Source organism: Neoarius graeffei, chromosome 5 (assembly GCF_027579695.1).
Source record: "Neoarius graeffei isolate fNeoGra1 chromosome 5, fNeoGra1.pri, whole genome shotgun sequence".
Lineage (NCBI taxonomy): Eukaryota > Metazoa > Chordata > Actinopteri > Siluriformes > Ariidae > Neoarius > Neoarius graeffei.
The window spans coordinates 13,338,673-13,365,908 of record NC_083573.1 but is presented as its reverse complement, the minus strand read 5'-3'; the positions used below and the strand labels follow the sequence as shown (position 1 = coordinate 13,365,908).

Below are 27,236 nucleotides of genomic sequence, written 5' to 3'. Positions count from 1 at the left end.
AAAGAAGGAGAAATCAATGTTAATCATAAAATATGCATAAATAAGCATTGAATGTCATTCACATCTACCGTTCTCTATCAAAATAAAAGAGTAATAAAATATTTCTAATACACTCTTTGTGCTCTGTAGGCCTTTGTATTTCCATGTAGGGCCTACTAGGTGTTTATATGAAAGAATATAAATGATTATTTCAATTAATATTCACAGCTTTCAAGGCTAACCTTGAAAAAACTGTGTGATCCACGTCCAATAAACAATTCCAATTAATTGAACTGAAATTGACACTCGCGTTTCTGACTTCCGTTTTTTTTAAATCTCATTCTGACCACTAAGATCTCAATATTTTTCATCAAAACAACTACAGTTATATTCTAAAATAGTTATTTATTTACAGGAATCAGTTTGATTTGAAAAAATAAGTAGGTAAAGCTATGAAAACTCACTTCAAAGTATCCTGTGAATCATAACATCAAAACTGACAGATGGGAAATTTTGCTGAATACTTCATCAGAAACGGTGAGAGCTAGAGAACATCACTATAAAGGTTATCTGATATTCATGAGTAATCCAGTCGGAAACTGATCAGAAGAGAGAGAGAGAGCCTGACCGCTTTCCCGTGACTCAAAAATCACTGGCAGTTTCCCGACGTCCCACAAGCAGATAGTGTAATCTCTTGTACCAACTTCAACCTGCTGTTACTCCCAAAGTACTCAACAGATCTTAACAAGATAAATTTCTTTGGAAAGCAGAAATTATAAGCTTTGTAATGATAGTATTTATGATTGAAAATATTCAAGAGTTAAGCAATGACAGGTTTGGAAACTTAGGTGAGCGTCTGCATGCCCAATTTTGACAGCACGGCCAGCAAGCGTCTGATATACTTTCTGTAAAATATTGTTGCAGCTGGTCACCCAGGGAACGAACACACACACACACACACTTGTCTCACTATCCTTGTGAGGACCTTCCACTGACATAATTATTAATGCAGTTAATTAATGCTGTGCCTGCACCTAAACCTCATCCAAATGTCCCCACAAGGTCAAAATTGTCAGATTTTATTTTCCTTGTGGGGACATTTGGTCCTCAGTAGTATATAAAAACATAATTCAGTGTGGACAAGAACAGTGGGAATGTTAAAAAGACCTTTGGTAAAAGTCACATTTGTCGTAAAGTGTCTTTTTTTTCTGATCTCTCAGGTGAACCTCAAAGAGTGTGACACTTTTGATCTGAAAACCCTTAAAAGCCCCTCAGACTACATAGCAGTGGCCAACAGCACTGAAGCTATGGAGAAGATTGAAGCCTGTATGAAGATCTGGATCAAGCAGATTGAGCTGGTAAAAGAAATGAGGACATGAATGTGAGCAGCACATTGACTGGTCACAGATGATCAAATTCATTACAACGTTCTTGTTCATGTTCATAAGGTTCTAGCAGAAAGTGACCAGCTGAGGAAGGAGGCTGATGATCTGGGTCCTCGAGCCGAGCTGGACCACTGGAAGAAACGCATGTTTCGCTTTAACTACCTTCTGGACCAGCTTAAGAACCCCAGCGTCAAAGCTGTGCTGGGTGTCCTCATGATAGCCAAGTCCAAACTCATTAAGGTGGTAATTCTCCAAAGCTCAGCGATAAAAGTCATCCATTCCTGGTAGATAATTAAGGGGCCCACTCACAGGATGTCTTTATTGGTTTGCTCTCCCAGGCTTGGAAGGAACTGGACATTAGAATCACAGATTCAGCAAATGAAGCCAAGGACAATGTGAAGTATCTCTACACACTCGAGAGGTTCTGTGACCCCCTGTACAACAGTGACCCTGTAAGACAAAGAATAATGTTACACAACCATTTAAAAGTCGACAGCTTTTCGATTTCATAAAATCAGTGAAATTTAGTTCCCTCTGAAATTTGGTCATTGTGATATGTTTATTTCTGCAATATTTAAAAAAAAAACAGGCCGTTCTGTGGCTGGGAAGTTATTTAATTTGAAGGGATTCCTGAGCAAATAATGTGCATGAAATCGCTCGCTTCGTGCAGTCAAGTAGACAGTGGAAGTCCGTGTGCACAGGCGCACGCTTACCTTCGTCATCTTCTTTTTCTTCTTCTTTTGGGTTTTACGGCAGCTGGCATCCAGTGTTGCATTACTGCCATCTACAGGCTTACCTTGACCGTGCACTGACAGTTACATCATTCTGTTGCTAAACGAACAGCTGATCACACCGAGGTGCTCGCTGACCACCGACATTTATTAGTTTGGTCCTGCGTTTCCTTTCCTTCGCAACATAACGTCTTTTCTTCTCGCTTTCTGTTACTGTAGTTGGTCTTTCACGTTTCATTCGCATGCTCCATTTTTCTCTCCTGTTTCAAATTTGTATCCCACAATGCCTTGCGCGAACGGGGAAAGCCCGCCACGTGATGCATGATGTAATATCTTGAATTGGGTCATGATGAAGCAGGCAAAAATAGCAGAGAATTTAGGGCTACGTGGCCCTAAATTTTAATTGTTCGATTAAAAAAACTAATAAAATTGGAAGTCTGTGATTCGAATTCAGTAGCTTTCGGTCCACTAAACAAAAATAATTGGGTGTCAGGGAAAACTCTTTTTGTGACCGACACTTGAAAAATCTGAAAGGCAGTCTACCTTTAACTAGCTAACAGGCTTTCTTCTTCAAGGACTGGCGCTTTCTTATACGTACCATTATCTCTTATACTGGTAATAATTATATAACTTATGCAGTAAACTCTGTTACTTCATACATATTTGTTTCTTAACACAGGTGTCAATGGTGGAGGCCATTCCTGGGCTCATAAATGCAATCCGGATGATTCACAGCATCTCCCGTTATTACAACACCTCAGAGAAGATCACATCTCTTTTTGTTAAAGTAAGAGACAGAGATGGACAATTCTTTTTGTTACATTTTGTATTACTTTTTAGATCCATCACATAGTCAAAATAAAGATCATCCCTAATACTGTACAAAATCATTGATTTAAAAATTAGATTCCATGGAATAATGATGCCACTTGAAACAAGTATATGATGTTTTGGGATTGAAAAAGATTTTTGATTGAAGATTAAAGTACATCTTCTGTTGTCATGAATCTTAGTGTGGGTTGTGGTTCGGAGTGCAAAAAACTCTGCTTGACTTTGTTTTTGCTCTACCTGTACTTTTCTTTATATTATGGCCATATGCCTTTTTTTTTATTTTTGGTCCAGTCCTGTCCCTGACCCTCCTATCAGTGGTTTGTTTCCCGAATGTGTGCACCTATCCTGTGTTCAGACCTTACTTAATTATTTAAACCTGTCATTTCGTTTCCTCTTTGCAAAGTCTTGCCAACTGCATTGTGCTTTTCTGAGTGTAGTTTCTTGTCTGTTGTTTTCTGACTAGTGCCTGTGTTACCATGCTTAAATATGGACTATCCTTTTTAATGATGTCTGTCTGTGTTTTAACCCACACTATGAAATTATACTTGGATTACCCATATATTACACATAATAAACACTGAGTATACACATGCACTTACTGCCTCTAAGCATGTTACACAAGTCTGTCTCACCCAAGAGCTGTGTAAATGGGGATTTCTAGGCTGTACCAACGTTAGCTTCAAAGCTGATCAGCTATATTTGGGGTACAAAAACATTGCTTGACCATTCTTTACTGACCAAATTTTATTTTGAATATTTGTAGACCAGAGTGTTTTCTGGTTCAAAATGATTTGGATAAACTGTAAGTGATTCTGATACTCGGGCAATCCGAACTTGTTATTTTCAGGTCACAAATCAGATGATAACAGCCTGCAAGGCCTACATCACTAACAATGGTTCAGTAACAATATGGGACCAACCTCAGGATGTGGTAGCAGAGAAGCTCCGAGCTGCCATTCATCTAAACCAGGTTGCAGAATTTTACATGATAGATTTACTTATGGTGATGGAATGCCATTTACTTCTTTAACCAGCGCACTTTTAAAACTTGTTAATAGTTGTATATATGTCATTCTTATGAAAGCATTCATTTATTTATCAGGAATACCAGAAATATTTCCACAAGACCAAGCATAACCTGGAGCAGAGTACATCAGAGCGACAGTTTGACTTCAGCGAGATGTACATATTTGGCAAATTTGACAATTTCCAGAGACGCCTGAACAAAATTCTGACCATGTTCAGCACCATCAACACCTACTCAGTACTTCAGGATGCCAAGATTGAGGGTCTGGAAACAATGGCGACCAGATTTCAGGTTTGTCCATTGAAAATAATTGCAATATTTGATTGGCTTTCTTTGACCAGTGCGAATGAAAATGTTCATAATCATTTAATGCATTTTAAGATACTTAATTATTTCTGGGTTCAAACACCCACCACAGCATTACCCATGACTGCATCTTTTTAGAGCATTTCAACATGGTGGCTAACCTTAATATTTGTTTCTTTACTCCCCCTAATGGACAGACTGCAGAAATGCAAGGAAAATGGGAGGTAACCTGAGGAAAAAGAATACTTTCTGTTGATTGTTGGATGTAGTGCATGTCTGGTGCTGTTTCTAATGCATGTCCCTGCATGGTGTAACCAAGATCACTCAAAGATTCAAATGTGTCCTTTTTACCTTAGAAGTCTGAGCTCACGAATGTACTCTTTCTATAACGAAAAGGGAAGTTTCCATGGAGAGCTAGTTACAGTTCACGGTTATATCATCCTTAAGCTATTAACATTCATCTTATCTTCCCATCACAATGCAGAGATTATTCACCTTTTTAATTTTTAGAAAAACGTTGCAGAAGTGTCTTGAAAGGCAGTGGACAGTCAGAGTGCTTGGCGAATGATTGAACAAACGCTGATAAAGACAGTGCAATCTTCTGTCTTTTGTAAAAGCTGACAGTCTGAAACAGCCTATGAATATTTTATAGTGAGTTGCTGTCCTGAGCAATTATACAGGGTTAGATAATCTAGTATACAGTTTAACTTTGCTAGAATCAATACCCTAATTTACCCAGAATGTGAGATAACATTAGACTACATGCACTAACATGCTAATAAATAATGAAATGTATTCAATTGCTTTAAAAGCCTAAAGGAATAGTGTGGGAGGAGTTGAAATTTTCCTCTTGTCTCAGATGTCATACATTAGCTAAGACTTGCTTGGTGTCTCCATTTCAATTCTTTTCTCTTTGCACTAGAACTAAAATGCTAACATGGCTAATAAAAACTTGTGACCACATTTAGCATTTTGCAAAGTAATTTCTGGCAAATAAATGTTTTATTTGTTCTCCAAAGGCAGAACTGTCCCTCAACCAGAGGTTCCAAAACTTTTTGCATAAATGACACCAAATGGACGTATTATGAATTGTCTGCAACCCCAAGCCAAGGAATAAGTAGAGGGCATGAAACCATGTGCGATGTCAGATGCATTTAACTTACTATTTTGAGTTGTTAAATTAATTTAAAAAAAAATGTGTGTTATGATTTCAGAATGTAGTTAATTGGAGGTCATAAATGTATGTTACTTGTTACCTACATTAGCCTTCTCGGGCTAGTGCGGAATTATAACTGCAAAATGTTGACCCCAAACATGTCTTAGCTGTTCAGAAAATTTGTGCATGTATAATTTGTCCTCCAATTATTCCTTTAAAATGTTGCTATTTATGCCAATGGCAGTTGACAAAAAACAGATTTATTTACTGCCTGAGTCAAATATCTGTTTTTTATCTAGAATATCGTGCTTGTGATGAAAAATAAGCAATACAATTTCCTAGACCAGAGGAGGACTGATTTTGATCAGGACTATGAAGAGTTTTGCAGACAGACCACCGAGCTGCATGTAAGTAAATCATTAAGGAACCTATATAGAGAACCTTTTACCACAGCGGTTTGTGAAGGAAACATTTAAACTGAGGCCATTTGGTTTCAGAATCAACTCAAGATGTTCATGGACAACACATTTGACAAAATTCAAGGTACTGAGAGAGCCTTGAATGTTCTCAAGAAATTTGAAAGGTGAGCTATGGTCATTGTGTACAATGTGAAAATATTCACAATTGTTTTCCCAGGATATCCACAGTTTTACTCTGGTACCTTGTGGTATCTATGGGCATCAAACTCGAAACCATGATACTGTCAAATTTTCATTTCGTAGTAGTAAACTGTAGTTGTAGTAAAACTCTGTCATATCATATTAACTATGGTATAACCTTTACACGTTTACTTTCGCCGGTTTCATCAATGTAAGACACCAAGCTGTAATTGCATTGTTCTTCTCAACCAACATCCCCATCCAACTTGGTTAACATTCTGATTTTGTTGCCTAGACTGGACATCCCAGATCTGGGCATCAGTGAAAAGTACCAGAGGATCCTGCAGAACTATAGCCGTGACATTGAGATGGTGTCACGCATCTACAACAAGCAGAAGATGGAGCCACCCATCACTCGAGGCCTTCCTCCCATCGCGGGATCAATCCTCTGGGCTCGGCAGCTATATCGGAGAATCCAGGAACCCATGGAGCTCTTCCAGCAGCACACAGGCATCCTTGATACAGCTGAGGCCAAAGGCATCATACGCAATTACAATCGTATGACCAAAGTGCTGGTGGAGTTTGAGGTGCTTTACCACCATGGCTGGATGGAGCAGGTTAGATTTACTATTATGACAGTAGTCCATACTGAATGAAAAGCTGAAGTGTTAGATTCAGGAACATGCCTTTTTATTTGCAACCACAAAGCATGCATTGCTTTTTGTGCTCATTGCTTTTTTGTGTTACTGCTCTTACATGAAATCAAAGCACGTGATTGTTGTCTTCTAGATCGAGGTGGCGAAAGTGGGCCTGCAGGCCTCTCTGCTGGTCAAGTGTGCAGAAAGCCAGGAGTTGTATGTGAACTTTGACCCCCAAATCTTGATTCAGATCCGCGAGACGCACTGCATGAGCCGGATGGGGCTGGAGATCCCGCCATTCGCCACCGTTTTACAGCAGAGACAGGATGTCCTGAAAAAGAACTACAACAAACTCGAGGTGCAGGCGGGTTGGAGTTTGTGTGATGCTGTGGGGGCTGGGTGTGGTTGGGTGATGTTTGAGATCTGCCAGCATTAATGCATTTTGTGTCAGAACTCTGAATTTTACCGTCAGAGTATACTGCTATGAGTTATTACTCAAGAATGCAAAAACAGCAGTCTTGATTTTTGCTCCAATAAAAAATAGCAGACAAGCCAGCTGACATACAGATCAAGAATGATTGACAGTTGTCCAGGTGTTTTGAACTCTATGATTTTATCTGACAACCTGGAAGCCCAACCCCTTTCCTGCCATTTACATTAGTGCTCTCTTGTCATCTCTCAAAGAAAGAGGTGCTGACGTAGCGCTCTTGCTTTCTTTCAAGCTAATTGGAGAATGTTTTGGGTTCATTCATGTAAAATAAACTCTCTCAATGCAGTGTATGTTTGACTCAGCGAACTACAGACAAGTATATAATTAAAATTGCTTTGTCAGAATAGAGATTTTGATGATTTTGAGACTTTGTTAGCATCCTTGAAAAATTTAACTCATTTTAACTACATACTGGACTTGTTAATAATAATAATAATAATAAACAGCACAGGCAAGCCTATTGCGCGAGAAACTGGAGTGTGTGGATGTACAGGGTTTTAAAGTAACCACCAGGTAAACAGCAGCTCACCACATCTGAGAATATTTCTTCCATGTTTCTGTAGTAACAAGCCAGGATGGATTTTGTTGAGCTAACTGGTGTGTCTTTTTGCATTCTTAGATGGTGCTATGTGAGAACTCCAGAGTGAGGGCAAAGATCCAGCCCATTTTTGAGCAGCTGCTCACACCACATGTGGCCAAAGTGGATGAGGCCATCCAGCCAGGCCTGACTTCACTCAACTGGGCCTCACTGAACATCGACAAATACCTTGACAGTATCACCACTGCACTTGGTAATTAAGACCAGTAAATGTGAGCTGAGTGCAGTGAGACATGTCTTACTGCAAAGCCTCAGTGTTTTATACTGCTGTGGTGTGATAGATGTATTCAGACATTGCTTTATTTAACACCTGCATGTCCAACATATGTTTCTTCTATATGTTTTGCAGACCCAATATATTTCTCCCACATATTCTATACATGTCCAGTATATGTCCCAATGCATATAGTATCTTCTATATGTTCCATGTCAAGTAAAGTTTATTTTAATAGTGCTTTTAACAACAGACGTTGTCCCAAAGCAGCTTTACAGAAAATTAAAGACTTTAAACATGAGCTAATTTTATCCCTAATTTATCCCTGATGAGCAAGCCTGTGGTGACAGTGGCAAGGAAAAACTCCCTCAGACGACATGAGGAAGAAACCTCGAGAGGAACCAGACTCAAAAGGGAACCCATCCTCATTTGGGTGATAACAGATAGCATGATTATAAATAACTTGCTTCTAAAACTGTGTCCTATATAGTCATAAAGTGTGACTGTGTAACCAGGAAATTCATTATAGTTTTAACATGAAGTCTGTTTTGTTGAAGTTATCAACTGTTTATTGATAGAAACTTGAGTGCAAGATTGTTCATGATAACTGCAATCCTAAAGTTATCATGTCAGTTGTAGCCTCAGCCATAATAGCGAAACTGTAAGTGTCCAGAGGCATCTTCCAAGTGCGACTTTCAACTGTCCATATGGGACCATCCTCCACAGGAGCAATGTGATGAGACTCCAGCCAGACGTAGGGCATCAGGATGAATCAGGCGGGTCCAAGGAGCAGAAAGCATCATGTCTCAGAATCGACATGTAACTCAACAGAGAGAGACAGACAGAGGGAAGAGATGGGGGGAAGAGAGAGAGAGAAAGAGAGAAAACACAGGTTGTTCGGTATGCCCAGTGTCACCCAATGAGTAAAAACAGTATACATTTTGCACTGAGTGCAAGCAGGGACTCCAGCAAAACTAACTCTGACAGCATAACTAAAAGGGAGAGCCAGAAGGTAAGACAGACATGAGGGAGCCCTGGGACATAAAGCAGCCAGCCACTCCACCGTCAACAAACCTGAGTGAACATGTGAGAGTGGGGGATGACAGCATCCATACATCCCAGTTTACCAAAACATTCTATGCCTGAGGACCCTCCAGATCTACTCCTTTACCTAATAAAAACTATTAACAAAAGGCTTGACTAAAAATATATGTTTTCAGTCCAGACTTAAACACTGAGACTGTGTCTGAGTCCCAAACACTACTTGGAAGGCTGTTCCATAACTGTGGGGCTTTGTAAGAAAAGGTGATGTAGCTTTCACTATATGAGGTGCCAACAGATAGCCTGCACCTTTTGATCCGAGTAGGCATGATGGGTCATAAAGGACTAGAATTTCGCTCAGGTACTGTGGTGCAAGGCCATTCAAGTGCTTTAAAGGTCAATTGTAGTATTTTATAATCAATGCGAAATTTGATTGGGACTCTTGCTGCTGCATTTTGTACAAACTGGAGCTTGTTTATGCACTTATTGGCACATCCAGACAGTAAGGCATTCCAATAATCCAACCTAGAGGTAACAAAGGCATGAACTACTTTTTCTGCATTATGCAGTGACATTATATTTCATCATTTAGTTAATGTTTTAAGGATAAATTGGGTCTAAAAATGTACATCAAGCATTGCTATTGGTGAAAGTTGTCATTCGCATCATTGTTCAAAACTGTTTCAGTAAAGATTTCTTTTGTGGAAAATAACAAAAGATTTATCTCAGAGAATGTGTACCCCACATTCTAGAATTATATAGATAGATATAGAAATCGATATACATATATTGGCACTGCCTAAAAGCGGAGCTCCTGATGCGTGTAAAATGTGTTAGCAAATAATCCCACATTATTTTTTTAAAAACAAATTAAAAATAAGCATGATAAAACTCATGTCTTTTATCTAAATAAAGATACAAATTTATTTTTCCGGTGGTCAAGTGTTTGAGATGCATTGCCTTGTACTTATGAGCAGATACCCTGTGGTGTTACATGTACATTGTTGGTATGTATGGATGTCGTATTGTTGCTATAGCCATCAGAAATCAGGTCGATACATTGCATTACCATATCCTCTTAATTATGGAGCTTCGCTCAGGAGTTCTGCAATTACAGGTGTTATACAAGTCTCAAATATATCTTTTACATTTTTCCACTACATATCCCCTTCATGTCAAATGCATATATATATATATATATATATATATATATATATATATATATATAATAGGACAGTTCATCATCTACGGTATATGTGCCCACTGTTTATCGTATACATGTGCCCTGTATATGCCCTATACATGTTGTTCAGAAATTTGTTAAACATATGCTTCCATATGTGTCTGATACAATTCTGTCTGATCATTCTCCCCTCCCAAGTCTGATACATGTCTCTTTTGCCTATCTCCAGAGGACCTGGAGCTGCTCCTGGATCGGGTCAACGATCTTGTGCAGTTCAGGATTGATGCCATGCTGCAGGAGATGAGCAGAACCATGCTGTGTGCACTGCCTGAGGACGAGCCTGTCACATGTGAGGAATTTGTACAAACCACCAAGGTATGTCTGTGATCTTTACACACATTTACCGGTACATGTATTAAAATCAAGAGTACACTCCTAAGATATTTCCTAATTTATTAAAACCTCATTCAGTTCTTTGTTAAATTGTATTTCTCAAACACCATCACAGTTCCTTTCACTCATACTTTTGAATGTTGCATGTTAAATATGGGTGAAATATATATATATATATATATATATATATATATATATATATATATATATATTTTTTTTTTTTTTTTAATCAAATAATACCATGAATTTTACAATTATGATTCAGCATGTTCTACATATTTTGTTAGTCGTGGATTTTAACTGATAAAGTGGGTATGTGGTTGTTTTTATATTGGCACAGGAGCTTTGCATTAAAGGAGCCCAGCTACTGCACAGAAAGAGTTCTCTGGTAGAGGATTCAGCCAATGAGCTGATAAACATGTTGCTGGAATTTGAGCAAAAAAGTGAAGAGGATGAACAGAAGGGCACAGACGAAAACAGAGCTGAGAGCAAAGAAGGATCCGCAGAGAGTGATGGTGAGATAGTGGATCACAGAGATTCATGCAAATCAGCATTAAACTTTTGTATGATGTAAAAAACACAAGGAAATAAACATGAGAAATGTTCCTACTGCACTGAGACCAAAAGTCAAAACGCAGTTTTAAATCCAAAAGTTACATCAGTGTTACAAGGACAGTTCCTTGTATTCAGAGTTGTGTCACACACACACGAAATGGGGTAGATGATATACAGAATATGGTGGACAAAAAGGCACAGGTGGTATACAGTGCATTGTGCATCGAAGAAATTGGACAAGACACCTTACAGTATATGATGAGGAATAAAGGAAGATTCAAATAGAGCATGCGAGACAAAACAGTATTCAGTGGACAGTCTTTCAACTTTTATTGATGGATGTTATACAGAATATGGTGGACAAAATGGAACACAGAGTGTGCAGAGTATGGTGGATAGAGTGTGATGGACAGAATGTGGTGGACAAAGTCAAATGCGTGGTGTATAGAGTATGGTCGATGTAACGGGGCAGACAGTGTACAGTTGTTACAACTCTCTGATTTTGGGACGCTCGACCAGACCCCCACTGCCACAAGAGTGTATGTGGACAAAATGGAACAGATGGTGTACAAAGTATGGTGGACAAAATGGGATAAACAGTGTACAGAATACAGTGGACAAAATGAAATAATTTTTCAAAATACGTATGTTAGACAAAATGGGATGGAAGGTGGACAGAGTATGCTGGATAAAACGGGGCACACAGTGTACAGAGTATGGTTGACAAAATAGGATAGACAGTGTACTGAGTATGGTGGACAAAATGGGATTGACACAGTATGGTGGACAGAGTATAGTAAATAAAATGGGACAAAGTGTGTGAAGTATAGTGGACAAAATGAGATATGAAATGGGACAAAACTATGGTGGACAGAATATGGTGGACAAAATGGGACTGACAATGTACAGAGTATGATGGACAAAACAGGATAGATGGTGTGTAGAGTATGGTGGACAAAATGGGATTGACCATGCTCTGATTATAATTTACAAAAAAGGAACAGATGGAGTAGATAGTATGGTGAAAAATGGATTAAATGGTGCATAGGGGCCTTTCACATGATGTCATCATAACTGCAGATTTGTTTATGCAGCCATATTGCCGGGCAAGCTTTGTGTTTGGCAACGACGGGCACGAGTGTCCGCAAGTGATTGTAAACCCAATTTAGTCAACATCTACAGATAAACTTCTAGAAGTTACATCTAAAAGAACAATGGCAGAGACCTGTAATCAGTAAAGGCATTGAGAATGACAGCGCTAGCCAAACTATAAACATGGCCACTCAGAATTACAACGCCCAAAGAGCACAGCGCCCTCTGTCACCAGCTTATTGAAATCAGCTGTCATTCATTCCAGTGTTCGTACAGGTCCTTAAAGTCCATAAAAGTCCTAAAAAAATGAATTTGTAAAATTAAGTACTTAATTATCCATAAAATTGATGAAAATCTGTTAAAGTCAATAAAAGTCCTTAAAAATCAGGGGTTTTTTTCGTCTCCCTTCTAATAACACATTTTTAATTTCCAAAAACGCTGTTCCCGATTCGCACAAACGACCCTGTTTCACAGGCGAACTGCACTAGCGGTCAGGGGCTGAACAAAGTGTATAGTGGTGACCCCTGGTGTCTGCTTTTGAGAATAGCCCGGAACCACGTGGCACTGTTCGGGATCAGTTCCGAACAGGGTCACGTGACTACTTCGTATCAGCTCGGTCGCCCGCCATTGATGCGTATTAATGGAAACATGGATTAACAAAACATACGACTTTCAATCTGTCTATAACATGTATAGAAACATTCAGACTTGTTAGAAAATTTATTCCATAACATAAGAATAGCAAGGGCGGGGGGGGGGTTTCTGGGCCACCCTGTGTCAATTTAATACTTTTAGTTTCAATTGTTCCTGAACAAAATGAAAATCTTGTGAAATAAATTTTACTCTAAATGGAATGTTCTTTATATTTTTTATTTTTAGCCACTAACTATTTCCTCACCCACCGTTGAGGTTTTCTTAAAATCGTTTTAAATATCAGACATATCAGGAATTGCTGCACTTGTTGCAAGATTTGGTCAAGAAAAGTCCTTTAAGAGTCATAAAGAAAAGAAGCAGACGAAGTGTGGGAAAACAAGCAAGTGATTGTTACAATAGGCAATTTCACACCAGTGATATTCAGTTTTGGTCATTGGGTCCTTAAAAAAATGAAAATTGGTCCTTAAAAGTAATTAAAAAAGAAGCCTGAAAAACTGTGGGAACCCTGCATTCACAACTCATCGGCCACACTACTTAAGCCTTTCTCTCACACACCGTCAGTGCGAAGTATCGTTCTGTGTTATTACAGTCCATACCAAGCCTTTCTAACCTCTGCCTGACTTGAGTATTTCTGACCCTTGCTATCTCTCTTTGTTTACATTACCTGCCTCGTCTATATTGCCCTGTTTGCCAATCAATCGACCCTTGCCTGCCCTTTAACCACGCTTCTTGTTTTGCGATTTGGCTTTGTTTTGAGTTTGCTCCCCACTCTCCCCTCCACATACATCCGTAAGCGCCTGCCCTCTGACAGGATACTTCGCCTACCATTACCATGGATGCAGCAAAGGTGGTGAAGCAAACTGCATTGAATGCTCAGGGACGTCTTTTAAGAGAACATCAACGGATGCTTGCAGACCTCAACACCCAGATGGCGCAGCTGGCAGCTGTGATGTCACAGGCCCTCCTAACACGTCCTGAGGCTTCTCCTAATCCCGCATTACAACTCCCCATTCCAGAGAAATATACCGGGAATGCTTTCGTTTGTAAGGGATTCTTACTCCAGTGCTCAATGTACTTCTCTATCATGCCTAACCTCTCTGATGAACACAAGATCACTAAATTTCTTTAATTTCTCATTGGCAAAGCGTTACAGTAGGCGAGCACTGTATGGAAGCATGGAGGTGAGCACACGACTTCTTATGAATGTTTCCTCAAGTTGTTCAAAAGAGTGTTTGACCATGAACCCAAAGGAATTAAAGTTGGCGAGAGTCTGCTCACCATCTCACAGGGTTCAAGAGGAGTCGCTGAATATGCCCTAGACTTCAGAACGCTAGCGGCAGCCAGCGGATGGAATGACTCAGCTCTGGAAGCGGTGTTTCGCCAAGGTCTTCGTCTGGAAATTCTCAGTGAACTGGCGTGTAGAGATGAGCAACTAATGCTGGACTCCCTCGTTGACCTAGCTATACGATTGGATCATTTGTTGGCCAACCGGCCCTCGCTCAAGGAGAACTCCAAACCAGTGAGGACACTACACCTACACTACACCTAATTCCAGCCCTCTGAGGACACTGCACCTATGGAAGTTTCTCACACCCGTCTGAAATGTTCTGAACGTGAAAGAAGGAGGAAAGAGGGTCTTTGCTTCTATTGCAGGAGTTCAGAGCACCAGAGCAACCAGTGTCCCATCTGTCTGTCTCGCACCAGCCCAGTTGAAAGTCCAGCTCATGTGGTGAGTCCGGTGATAAGATTTAATACACAGTCATTCAAAGTACCTGTGTTATTAAAATTGGTATCCTCCACACATGTTCTGTCTGCCTTTGTCGACTCGGGCAGAGGGGAACTTCATCAGCAGTACGATTGTCCAGAAGTTCAACCTGCCCACAACCCTTCTGCAGAGTCCACTCAGCATCAGGACCATCGATGGAGAACCAATAGGTGATGGTCTCGTCACCACTCGTACTGCTCCTGTTCACATTCAGGTGGGAACACTTCACTCTGAACTCATTTCCCTCTACGTGACCACCATTGTCAATCACAACATCATTCTTGGTTACCCCTAGTTACAGCTTCATGACCCACTTATCTCATGGTAGAACAAGGAAATTCTCCAGTGGTCGACCACCTGTTTTCAGAACTGTCTCTCATGTCCCCAACTCCGTCTTTCCTCCACCTCTGTTGAGAGCCCACAACCAGATTCCTTGGCGAATGTTCCCGAGTATTACCTGGACTTGAGAGAAGTTTTTAGCAAGGGGAAAGCCTGCGGGCTACCGCTGCACTAGCCTTATGACTGTGCCATTGATCTACTACCGGGCACATCACCTCCACGTGGTCGCATTTATCCCCTTTCTCAAAAGGAGCACTCTGTCATGGAGGAGTACATCCAGGAAGCCCTCAAACAGGGTTACATCCATCCATCTAAGTCACCAGCATCAGCAGGCTTCTTCTTTGTGGAAAAACAAGGCGGTAGTCTCCAGCCCTGCATAGACTATAGAGGACTGAACCAAATCTCTGTGAAATATCCCTATCCTCTTCCTCTTGTTCCTTCTGCCATAGAACAACTTTGATCCACTAAGATCTTCTCCAAGCTCGACCTACACAGTGCCTAAAATCTAATCAGAATCAAGAAGGGCGATGAATGGAAGACCGCCTTCAGCACCACCGCCGGCCATTTTGAGTACAGGGTAATGCCCGATGGCCTTTCTTCAGTGTCAAGCGTGTTCCAGTGCTTGATCAATGATGTGCTACGGGACATGCTAGGCAAGTTTATGGTTGCGTATATCAACGATATCCTGATTTACTCTCCTGATGAGAAAAGTCATCTGGAACATGCCAGAGCCATCCTCCAGCATCTACTGGTCAATCATCTCTACATGAAAACAGAGAAATGTGAATTTCATCAGAATCGAATCTCCTTTTTGGGCTACATCAGTGCAGGAGGAGTCAGCATGGATTCATCCAGGGTATCTGCAGTCACATCCTGGCCAGTACCTATATCCATAAAAGAGCTTCAACATTTCTTAGGCTTTGCCAACTTCTACCGTCGCTTCATTAGAGGCTTCAGCACAGTTGCTGCTCCCCTAATGGCCCTGCTGAAGAAGGGACCCAAGTGTCTTCAATGGAACCCTTCAGCTGAGGAGGCTTTTAATTGGCTCAAGAACATCTTCACCTCTGTTCCGGTCCTACAGCACCCTGGCCCGACCAAGCCATTCATGGTCAAAGTTGATGCCTCTGACACAGGAGTAGGAGGAGTCTTGTCCTAACGCTTCGGCAAGAGACACAAGCTTCACCTAGTGGCCTTTTTCTCTAAGAAACTCACCTCTGCAGAAGGGAATTATGACATCGGGAACAGAGAACTGCTTGCCATCAAATTAGCTCTCGAAGAGTGGAGACACTGGCTGGAGGGAGCCATGTACCCCTTTGTGATACTGACCAATTGTAAGAACCTCAAATATCTCAAGAAGGCCAAAAGATTGAACCCATGTCAAGCCAAATGGGCACTCTTCTTTACACGTTTTAATTTCACAATCTCGTTCTGCCCCGGGTCAAAGAATACCAAAGCAGATGCCCTATCTCGTACCTTTGACTCGTCATGTCAGGACTCTGCAACTCCCCCCATTCTCTCACACAATTGCTTCATCCAGTCCATCACTTGGGACCTGGATCAAGGGATAAAGAACTCCCAACCACGGACAAGCCCAATCAGTCTTCTGCTGGGCCTTCTTTATGTCCCAAAGCACCTCCGAGGGTGACTCATCACCTGGGCTCACACATCTCCCGCCACAGGACATCCCAGCAGTCAACAAATTCATCAAATCCTGAGGAACAAATACTGGTGGGAGAACATGCTCATTGAAATTAACCAATTCATCGCCTCCTGCTCTGAGTGTGCCTGGGCAAAAGTCCCTTGATTCCAGACACAGAAGAGGTCAAGTAGAGTACCTGGTAGACTGGGAGGGCTATGGACCTGAGAAACAAAGCTGGGTGGGAGCCAAGGACATTCTGGACCCTATGCTTGAGCAAGGGTTTCATGCACAACACCCTGACAAACCTGCACCGAGGGGAAGAGGGCACCCCAGGAAGAATTTAGCTCCCAGAGGGAGCTACTTGGGGGGGGGGGGGGGGGTTCTGTCAGTAAAGGCATTGAGAATAACAGCACAAACCAAACTACAAACATAGCCACTCAGAACTACAATGCCCAAAGAGCACAGCGCCCTCTGTCACCAGCTTATTGAAATTAGCTGTCATTCATTCACAACTCATCGGCCACACTACTTAAGCCTTTCTCTCACGCACCTTCAGTGCGAAGTATTGTTCTGTGTTTTTCCAGTCCATACCAAGCCTTTCTATCTCTGCCTGATTCTAGTATTTCTGACCCTCGCTATCTCTCTTTGTTTATGTTACCTGTCTCGTCTATATTGCCCTGTTTGTCGATCGACCGACCCTTGTCTGCCCTTTGACTACACTTCTCGTTTTATGATTTGGCTTTGTTTCAAGTTTGCTCCCCACTCTCCCCTGCACATACATCCGAAAGTGCCTGCACTCTGACAATAGTGCTTTTGGATGTAATAACAGACGTGGAGATAAGCCTGGTTTAACTTTTCATCACTTCCTGGTAAACCCAGAAAGATGAGAAAAATGGCGAGCTGCAGTTAAACAGGAAGACTGGATTATAAAAGCATCCCCGTGTGTGTGGAGAATATTTTATTATCAGGTTAGTATGAAAGCTCTTTGCATCTGTTATTTCTCCTAACACTTTTTCTAGCTCAAGGCCATTCAGTTATAAAAATCACATATGCCTAGGGTAGATCTAGATCTACTCAAGCTAACATTCAGCAAGTCCATAAGTTGGTGTAACATGGACAAACCTTTGGTCTAGATAGTAAAGCTTTTAACAGGTTGCATGGTCTGGCACTACTCAATACAGTCTACTGGTACATACACAAGCGTGTCATACTTAGCAGCTCTACTTCATGACAAAAACCATGCCAAATGGCAAGTGTATGAACGTCAAACTGTAGATCTGGATGTGGGCTTTGGACACGATATATTTTATTAGACCAAATGCTTGGTGAGATGAGCAGAATGTTTGTTATCTACTGACAATGTAGACTAGACTAAATACCGTACAATATGCTAGATCTAGGCCCTGGCTTTTTTATTACTGTTAGAAGTCCGCATTTGAGCTTACCTTTGTCACGATAAGGTATTTTTTCTTTATCGAGAATTTCCCATAACATTTCGGCATGCATGCAACCTGCCTTGAAATCTTGGTAGGCAGCTGTACTTTTGTATGACTTTAGCATCTCTTCAGTGTATTTAGAAGTCCCAAATATGAAATAGTTCAGGATATTGTCATATCCCAAATCCAGTAGCTGGTACGCCGTACACTTTTCAAGTGGAATAAACACACTTCTGGGTAAATTAAGAAGAAAAGCCTTTCTTTTTGTGACATGTACTGTCAGGCACAGTGAAATTCCTCCTCTGCATTTAACCCATCTGAAGCAGTGAATACACGCATGCATACACAAGTGAGCAACAAGCACACACACAAACCCAGAGCAGTATGCAGAATAAATAATAAATAAATACATTTGTGGGTAAATTATATTGCTTTGTGATGCCTGCATGTTTCAGCTTTTGGATGTAATGTGATCTGCTGGTATAATCTAAATTTTTAATCATTTCAGAGAGATTGTACTGACTGCAGTCATCTTGATTTTTATTATTAACTGTTGTGGCTATGTTTCTTTGTTTGCCCAGCAATATGGCGGATGATGCATGATAAACAAAAATCTATGACATCAGTCAAAAGCCCCTATTGAGTATGATGGACAAAATGGGATAGATTGTGTACAGACCAGGTGTAACATGGCTGTAACAAACCAGACACTCGTGGATTGAGAATGAACTCAAGGTTTTAATGAACACAGTGAGAAAAGACAAGGTACAAAAGCCAGGCCAGGGCAATACCAAGAAATCCAAAACAGTAACGAGGGCTAGACAAATCGTGGTCAGGAAACGGGCAATAGTCCAAGAACCGGGAATTAGAAAAACACAGGCAGTATAAACACAAGGGCTAGGCAAATCGTAATCAGAAAACAGGCGAGGATCGAGAAACTGGGAAGCAAGAGAAACGAGCAAACAAACACAAGGGCTAGGCGAAATGGGGAAAAACGGAAGGTAAAAAGGGTCATACACAAGAATACAATTGGAATGGAAACACTCAGTAGGCTCACGGAATGTGGAGGCAATACTGTGCGAGGAACAAAACAAACAAAGGATTTCCATACAAATGGAAACAAAAAGGTACAGGTGATGGAAATTAGAACTCGGGGGAGCCACTCCTATGAAGTGGCTCTGGGTTGGCTGACAGAGTGCACGTGGTAGTGACTGGTGTGTGAGGGGGATTGTGGGAAGTGGAGTCCTGAGTGTTAGGTGAGCCTGGGAGCGTGACACCAGGATAGACTATGGTGAACAAAACAGGATGGGTAGTGTCCAGAGTATTACAGACAAAATGAGATAAATACTTATAGACTGTTGGATAAAATGTGGCAGACGTTGAACATAGTACATTGAAAAAAAAAACCCGACTGAATATAGATTATGGTGGACAAAATAGGATGGACACCTTTCAGAATATGATGGGGAATAAAGGGACAGGTGACATAAACTGACTGCATAAAGCTGACTAAAGTGGGAGAATGAAAACAGTTCTCAGAAGTGTACTCAGAGTTTTGCACTCTAATATCCAAAATGGAGTAAAAACTCATTTTAAGTCTCTCAGGAAATTGTTGATTTAAATGTGAACTCTTGTATTCATTTTCTCCCTAGCAGAAGAGAAGAGTAAATCTGACATGCAAGCATTTTCCCGTAACACGGCCACACTAAGCACAGGACCTTCCTCACCTCTGATGAGGAAGAAGAGGAAGCGACACATGATGGAGGTCATGGAGGAAGAGGCCCAGGAGCTTCTGTCACACTTCAGCCACCGCAACTTGGATGCATTGCTCCGACTGACACGCAACACTCTGGAGACACTGCGCAAACGCATCCATGCTTCCTCACTCATGCACTTTCTGGGTTAGCACTTTCATTTCCTGGCCAGATCTGTACATTGATTAATGTAGGAAAACAATATCATTGGAACAGTTGAGTCTGAAAACCAATACTATTAATAAGTGTTGTAGTACTTGAGACTGGTCTCAAGACCACTTTTTGAAGCTCTTGGTTTCATCTCGGAATCAACCGCATTTTTATTTGTTCTTGTCTCGGTCTCAGACATAGAGGACTTGGGATTTTATTTCAGGACCAGTCAAGTCCACAACTGTGGAGTTTTCACTAAATTGACAATGCACTGTATGATTTATTTGTGAACATTGTTACTCTGATTGGGTGTAAAATATCCTGCTTCAAGTGCAACCATTAATGTGACTCATTTATAATTTGAAATATTTATTCCTTTTAACAGCAGTGACCCCTACCTGCCCCCTTCACACGCACTGGTCTGGTCCTGGCCTTGATTTGGTCTTGCCCTGCCTTGATCTTGGTCTTGACTTGATCTCAACCCCTCAAAATCTTGTTCTTGTCCTGGTCTCGATACACTTTGGTCTTGGTTATGACTTGGTCTCAGTTTAGGTGGTCTTGACTACAACATGACTAATATTAGTCACATGGACACTGATGGAATATCATTTGACAAATCTAACTTGATAAAATTTTGAATTTGTTGTTAAGGTGTTTGAGTTGTGATTAGATTTAAGCTGGAATTAACTTCAGATAATCAGAGCATCATCCAGTGTAATGATTGAGTGGTTCTGTGCTAAAGGCAGAATATTCACTGCTTTGCAAGCATCAATAAATTGTGGTGAATATCGGCCTATTCATTTTTCATAACATGTAAAATAAGCATTAATGGTAGTGGACTCAGATATTTGACAGTCCACAGAAAACTAGTTCCACAGACATCAATTAAACATCTGACCATTTTAAATTTTTAATTGGATTAATTCTACTTTTAATTTTTTAATTTGGCTTGATTTTTGTTGCATTCCACTGGTGACCGACTGGAAGCATAAAACAATGCCACATTAATTTTACATCATGTCTGAGCAGGAAACTAAAACATGCCATAGGTTCAGTTTCCACTTTGATAAAGTCTGCTGTATTTTTGCCAGTTGTTTAAATTATGTAACCGTTGTGAAGGTTATGTCACTTCTCTTATTCCAGAACCTCAGTGGAAATGTGCCTCATTACTCCCACAATGCTGACCTCCAGTTCTCATTTTCCTTTGCAGTAGAGCCTGATTCTACGAGCAGACAGAAAATCAGCAGGCAGCAGCCTGTCTTCCGAGCAAGAGTGTGTCTCTCCATCCCCAACATTGTCATGATGCCAGCTTTGGAAGAGATCCAGCAGGCATTAAATAAAGCCGTAACATGTGTGGTCAGTGTTAGCAAGGGTGTCGGCCAGTGGAGCAAGGAGAGAATATCTAAGGTAGTATTGTTTCTTTGACCAATTAAAAGAAAGGCCTGAAAGGTCTTCACTTATGATAAATTTATAAAAGAATAGATTTCTAACATTTATTTATAGTGGTTTGGTCAAAGATGGATGGATGGATGGATGGATGGATGGATGGATGGATGGATGCTTACTTACTTACTTACTTTATTCATCCCAAAGGAAATTAAGGCATCCAGTAGCTTATATGACACACCCAAACAAATGCAAAAGCAAACAAACAAAAAAACTACTCTCACAGAATACAGTTGTGAGATGATTATCGATTATAGGTAGAATGCATAGTGGAAGTGGTGCAGTAGGATGCTATGGTAGAATAGAATGGGTACCATGGTGGTAGTGCAAAAAGGGAACAATGCAGGGGTATACCAGTGCAATTACTCTACGGTATCTGATACAAAATACAAATACACAGTATGCCAATACAAGAATGTAAACAGCAATAGAAATTAACAATACAAATCCATTAATACTCTGTAAACTCCATTAATCCATTAATACTCTGTAAAAGATAAAAACAACAGGTTAAAATTTGGGACAATACGGACAGTCAAGATTTAACAATAAGAAAAATGTTTGTGTGTAGGGGCTAAGAAAGACAGTCTGGGTGTAGGGTGACATGATGTGGTGGGAACAGAGTGAGGCAGACTCGTGCTCAAAAGTCCATTTCATCCCTCCCCTTCTGTGCGGAGTTGAACAGCTGGATGGCCCTGGGGACAAAGGACCTCCTCAACAGGTCCACCTCAGACGTCATCGCTGCTGCCCTCCATTATGCCCTCTCCCACCCGGAAAACAAATACTCTTACATCAGGATGCTCTTTGTTGACTACAGCTCTGCCTTCAACATGGTCATCCCCCACAAACTCACCTATAAACTGTCCACACTTGGTTTGCACCCCACCTTCTGTGACTGGCTCCACGACTTCCTGACTGGCAGGCCCCAGACTGTCAGGATTGGTAATAGGACTTCAACCAGCATGATCACAAACATTGGCACCCCACAGGGATGCGTCCTCAGCCCCATCCTCTACACCCTGTTCACCCACAACTGTGTCACCTCCCACAAGGACAACATCATCCTGAAGTTCGCAGACGACACCGTAGTAATAGGATGCATCACTGGTGGAGACAAAATGGCCTACAGGAGGAAGGTGGCCAGTCTGGTGTCATGGTGTGAGGACAACAACCTCACCCTCAACACGGATAAGACAAAGGAGATGATGGTGGACATGAGGAAGGAGAGGAGACCTCATTGGCCACTGTTCATCCAGGAGCTTGAGGTAGAGAGGGTGAGCAGCTTCAAATACCTGGGTGTTCACATCAGTGAGGACTTCACATGCACACTTAACACCACACAACTGGTTAGGAAGGCTCAACAGTGACTGTACTTTCTGAGGAGGCTGAAGAAGTTTGGTATGTCGCCCAAGATCCTCAGCAACTTCTACAACTGTGTGATTGAGAGCATCCTGACCAACCGCATCACTGTGTGGTATGGCAGCGCTACAGCTATGGACTGCAAATGCCTGCAGAGGGTGGTAAAGACTGCTGAGAGGCTCACCAAAAGTCCACTTCCCTCTCTGCAGAGCACCTACCACCGCAGAGTCCACAGGAGAGCTGCCTCCATCCTCAAAGACCCCACCCACCCCCAGCACGGACTGTTCACACTTCTACCCTCAGGCCGGAGGTACAGAAGTGTGAAATGTAAGACTGTCAGACTAAAGAACTCTTTCTTTCCCACTGCCATCAGACTCCTGAACAGCTGACAGGAGTCTATAACCATGGACTACCTCCCTGTAAACTGTCATTGACTGACTGTTTACATTTGTTTGCACATTACTGCCCTTTTTGCTGCTGTTTCCTTGACTGTTTACATCTGGTTACATTGTTTGCATGTTTGCACATTACTGCCCTTTTTGCTGCTACATCCGATCATTGCCTTATTTTTGTATTACACTACCTATTTTGCACTACATTTGCCTTTATGTTGTACTATACTGGGTGTGGTGGGGTTTTTTTTGTTTGTTTTTTTGGTTTTATTTTGCACTATATTGCCTTTACTTTATCATTTCTTCTGCCTATTTATCTCATCTCATCTCATGTCATCTCATTATCTCTAGCCGCTTTATCCTTCTACAGGGTCGCAGGCAAGCTGGAGCCTATCCCAGCTGACTACGGGCGAAAGGCGGGGTACACCCTGGACAAGTCGCCAGGTCATCACAGGGCTGACACATAGACACAGACAACCATTCCCACTCACATTCACACCTACGGTCAATTTAGAGTCACCAGTTAACCTAACCTGCATGTCTTTGGACTGTGGGGGAAACCGGAGCACCCGGAGGAAACCCACGCGGACACGGGGAGAACATGCAAACTCCGCACAGAAAGGCCCTCGCCGGCCACGGGGCTCGAACCCGGACCTTCTTGCTGTGAGGCGACAGCACTAACCACTACACCACCGTGTCGCCCTGCCTATTTATTTATTTGTAATTGGCATTCATGGTGGACAGCAAACTAAGAATTTCATTGTGCAAGAGGACATGTCCTAACTGTGCATATGACAAACACTTGAACTTGAACCTGAACCTGTCTGTTGAGCATGACAGTGACAGGAGTCTGCCAATAAATATGCTCCTCTGTCTGGTGAACGTGCTTTACAGAGGGTGGCAGTCATTGTCCATTTTTGACAGCAGCTTATTCAGGGTCATCTCCGCCACTGATGTCAGGGACTCCAGCTCCTTGCCAACAACACCAGCCTGTCCAGTCGCCCAGCATCTCTCTTCCTAGTGCTACCTCCCCAGCACACCACAGCATAGAAGAGGACACTGGCCATGACAGATTGGTAAAACATCAGGAGGCATTTGCTGCAGATGTTGAAGGACCCCAACCTCCTCAGGAAATAGAGCCGGCTCTGCCCCTTCCTGTAGAGTGCATAGGAGTTTGCCGGTTTATTGTCCACATGCAGCCCCAGGTATTTATATGTCCTGACTACCTCCACATTAACCCCTCAATGGAGACTGGTAGCAGAGGGGGGCTGAACCTCCTGAAATCTACCACCATTTCTTTGGTCTTGGTGTTCAACTGCAGGTGGTTTGTCCTGCACCATTTCACAAAGTCTTCCACCAGGCTCCTGTACTCACTCACCTGTCCATTCCTAATACACCCCACTATTGCAGCATCATTGGAAAACTTCTGCATGTGGCATGACTCAGAGTTGTACTTGAAGTCAGTAGTGTACAGGGTGAACAAGACCGGGGAGAGCACAGTTCCCTGTGGTGCACCAGTGTTGCTGACCACAGTCTCAGATGTGCAGTCCCACAGTCTGACAAATTGAGGTCTTCCTGTGAGGTATTCCATTATCCAGGACACCAGGCGTGTATCCACTCTCATCTGCAACAGTTTGTCTCTCAGTCAAAGGGGTTGTATGGTATTGAAGGTGCTGAAAAAATCATGGAACATGATGCTCACAGAACCACTCCCTTTATCCGGGTGAGACTACAGGTGTGAGCAGTTAGAGGATGGCATCTTCCATGCCCACATTCTTCTGGTAGGTGAACTGCAGTGGGTCAAGTGCATGGCAGATCTGGGGTCTTGGGAGATGGCACAGCAGCTGTTCCAGGGTCTTCATTATATGTGTGTAAGGGCAACAGGCCTGAAGTCGTTGAGTTCACTGGGGTGTGCCTTCTTTGGGGCCGGTATGAGGCATGAGGTCTTCCACAGTGTAGGTACCCTCCCCAGTCTCAGACTCAAATGAAGACATGTTGAAGTGGCTCTCCCAGTTCCACAACCCAGGCCTTGAGCATTCTAGGGCATACTCTGAGTGGGCCAGCTGCTTTCCTGGGGCGTAGTCTCCTCCTCAACTCTCCTCTGACTTGGTCTGTGGTGATGGTGGGGAGTCCCCACACTCAAAAAAATAACTTGCTCAGTGAACGTAATAAAATTATGGAAAGTATTTCCACCCAAGTAAAACACGTTAACTTAGCCAGAAACAATTTTGTTGAGTGACCAAAATGTCAACCGTTACATGTTAGAATTAGGTTCATGTAACAGACACCCATGTTGGTTTTTTTGAGTGCAGGTGAGTCTGAGAGCTGATGTGAGCTGGAGGGGTGTGTGCAAAGTGGACAGTCACCAGCAGATGGTGGGGAAGGTGTGGGGGTGTTAGCTGTGCAGTCAGCAGTGGCAGAAACTGGTGGGGGAAATCTTGGGGTGGTTGCTGTGGCCATGGCTGTGGCAGAGACAGCAGCAACAGGGCTATCAAACCTGTTGTAAAAGTAGTTGAGCTGGTTTGCTCTCACCACATCACCATCTGCCATGCTGCTGCTCCTCCCGCATCCCATAATGTCTTCATGCCATCCCAAACCTCCCTCAGGTTGTTCTCCTGCTGCTTTTTTCCCACCTTCATTCTGTATGACTCCTTTGCCTCTTTCAGCCTGACTTTAAGTTCACCCTATACATGCTTCAGCTCCATCTGGTCTCCATCCTTGAACACTCTCTTTTTTTTTATTAAGGAGGTCCTTGATGTCACTAGTAATCCAAGGCTTATTATTTGGAAAGCAGCATACAGTCCTTGTGGGAACCACAGTGTCCATACAGAAGTTGAGATAGTCAGTTGTGCAGTGTGTGACCTCCTCTATGTCCTCTCCATGTGGATCCTGTAGCACGCTCCAGTCTGTAGACTCAAACAGTCCCTTAGAGCCTCCTCTGCCACCACTACTGTCTATAGCATTGCTACCTTCATTAGAGTCACTCCCATCAGTAGCATCACTATTGTCACAACCGTCTTTAGTGCCACTATCACCACTAGCATCAGTGGTATCATTACTGTCACTACTATCAAGTATCATTATCATCAATAGTATGGCTACTGTCACTACCATCAACGGTGTGACTACTGACACTATTGTCAACAGTGTCACAGCCACCAACATTGTGACTATTGTCACTACCATCAATAGTGTCACCACCGTCAACGGTGTCACCTACCATCAACAGTGTGACTGCTATCACAACCGTCATCAGTGTAATTAGTGTCACTACAGGCAATAGTGTCACTACTGTCACTATCTTCAATAGAACTATTACTACCACTGCTCTTAATAGTGTCAACGGTATTACTACTGTTATTACCATCAATATTGTTGCTACTGACAAGTGTGACTATTGTCACTTTGTAAATGGCATCACTGCTGTTAATAGTTTCACTACCATGACAAGTGTCACTACTGTGACTACCATCACAGAGGGAAAAGCCAAACAACCATTTCAGTTTCTTGATTTTTTTTTTCAGTGTGTATAATTATGCTGAAAGAAATCCTAAAAACAGTTGGTCAAGAGTTATTTTTACATTTTATGCTGACTGAAAACTACCATAGTTATGCACAAGCTGAAGAACCACTTAGGCTTCTAAAATGTAATTTTTTTTCCCAAGAAACTATGATGCTGATGCTGAAGGAAATCCTGAAAACAGGATCCAGAAGATCCTTATAACACAATTTAAAAATGCATGTAGAAGCAGTTATTTCTAAGCAAATAAAAATGCAAACCCGAATAAAAAGTTACTTAGGTGTAATATGATGTAGAATGCCGAGGTTATTGCTATAGTTACAAGGCTAGTTTGATTGTAGTAATATTTAAAAGGGTTTATAAAACATTTTAAAACCTGCGTTTGGCCTTACAGAAGATGATGAGCGACAGACGCATGGCGGCCCTACGGCAGGACAGCCGAGAAAGCAATTCTGAGGACGGACAGACAACACACCGCAGCCTAGCTGGTAGCATCATTGTAATTGATAACAGATTGTTAGTGATACACTGATACAGTTCTTTAGACCTTGTGTTGTTTCCTTG

The 27,236-nt window shown here is 41.9% G+C and overlaps 1 protein-coding gene across 1 annotated transcript in view; it reads left to right on the top strand.

Annotated features, from left to right (window-relative positions):
* The window catches only part of LOC132886518 (dynein axonemal heavy chain 5-like), a 310,505-nt gene that overhangs the window by 53,355 nt on the left and 229,914 nt on the right, over positions 1-27,236 (top strand). Inside the window, exons 6-22 of the mRNA XM_060921229.1 lie at positions 1,200-1,337; positions 1,428-1,604; positions 1,703-1,816; positions 2,775-2,882; positions 3,774-3,896; positions 4,029-4,244; positions 4,457-4,483; positions 5,715-5,822; positions 5,913-5,998; positions 6,310-6,631; positions 6,804-7,010; positions 7,762-7,933; positions 10,408-10,553; positions 10,912-11,086; positions 19,704-19,952; positions 21,166-21,362; positions 27,067-27,160. Of these exons, the coding sequence (XP_060777212.1) occupies positions 1,200-1,337; positions 1,428-1,604; positions 1,703-1,816; positions 2,775-2,882; positions 3,774-3,896; positions 4,029-4,244; positions 4,457-4,483; positions 5,715-5,822; positions 5,913-5,998; positions 6,310-6,631; positions 6,804-7,010; positions 7,762-7,933; positions 10,408-10,553; positions 10,912-11,086; positions 19,704-19,952; positions 21,166-21,362; positions 27,067-27,160 (2,659 nt within the window). The remainder of the gene's footprint in view (positions 1-1,199; positions 1,338-1,427; positions 1,605-1,702; positions 1,817-2,774; positions 2,883-3,773; positions 3,897-4,028; positions 4,245-4,456; positions 4,484-5,714; positions 5,823-5,912; positions 5,999-6,309; positions 6,632-6,803; positions 7,011-7,761; positions 7,934-10,407; positions 10,554-10,911; positions 11,087-19,703; positions 19,953-21,165; positions 21,363-27,066; positions 27,161-27,236) is intronic.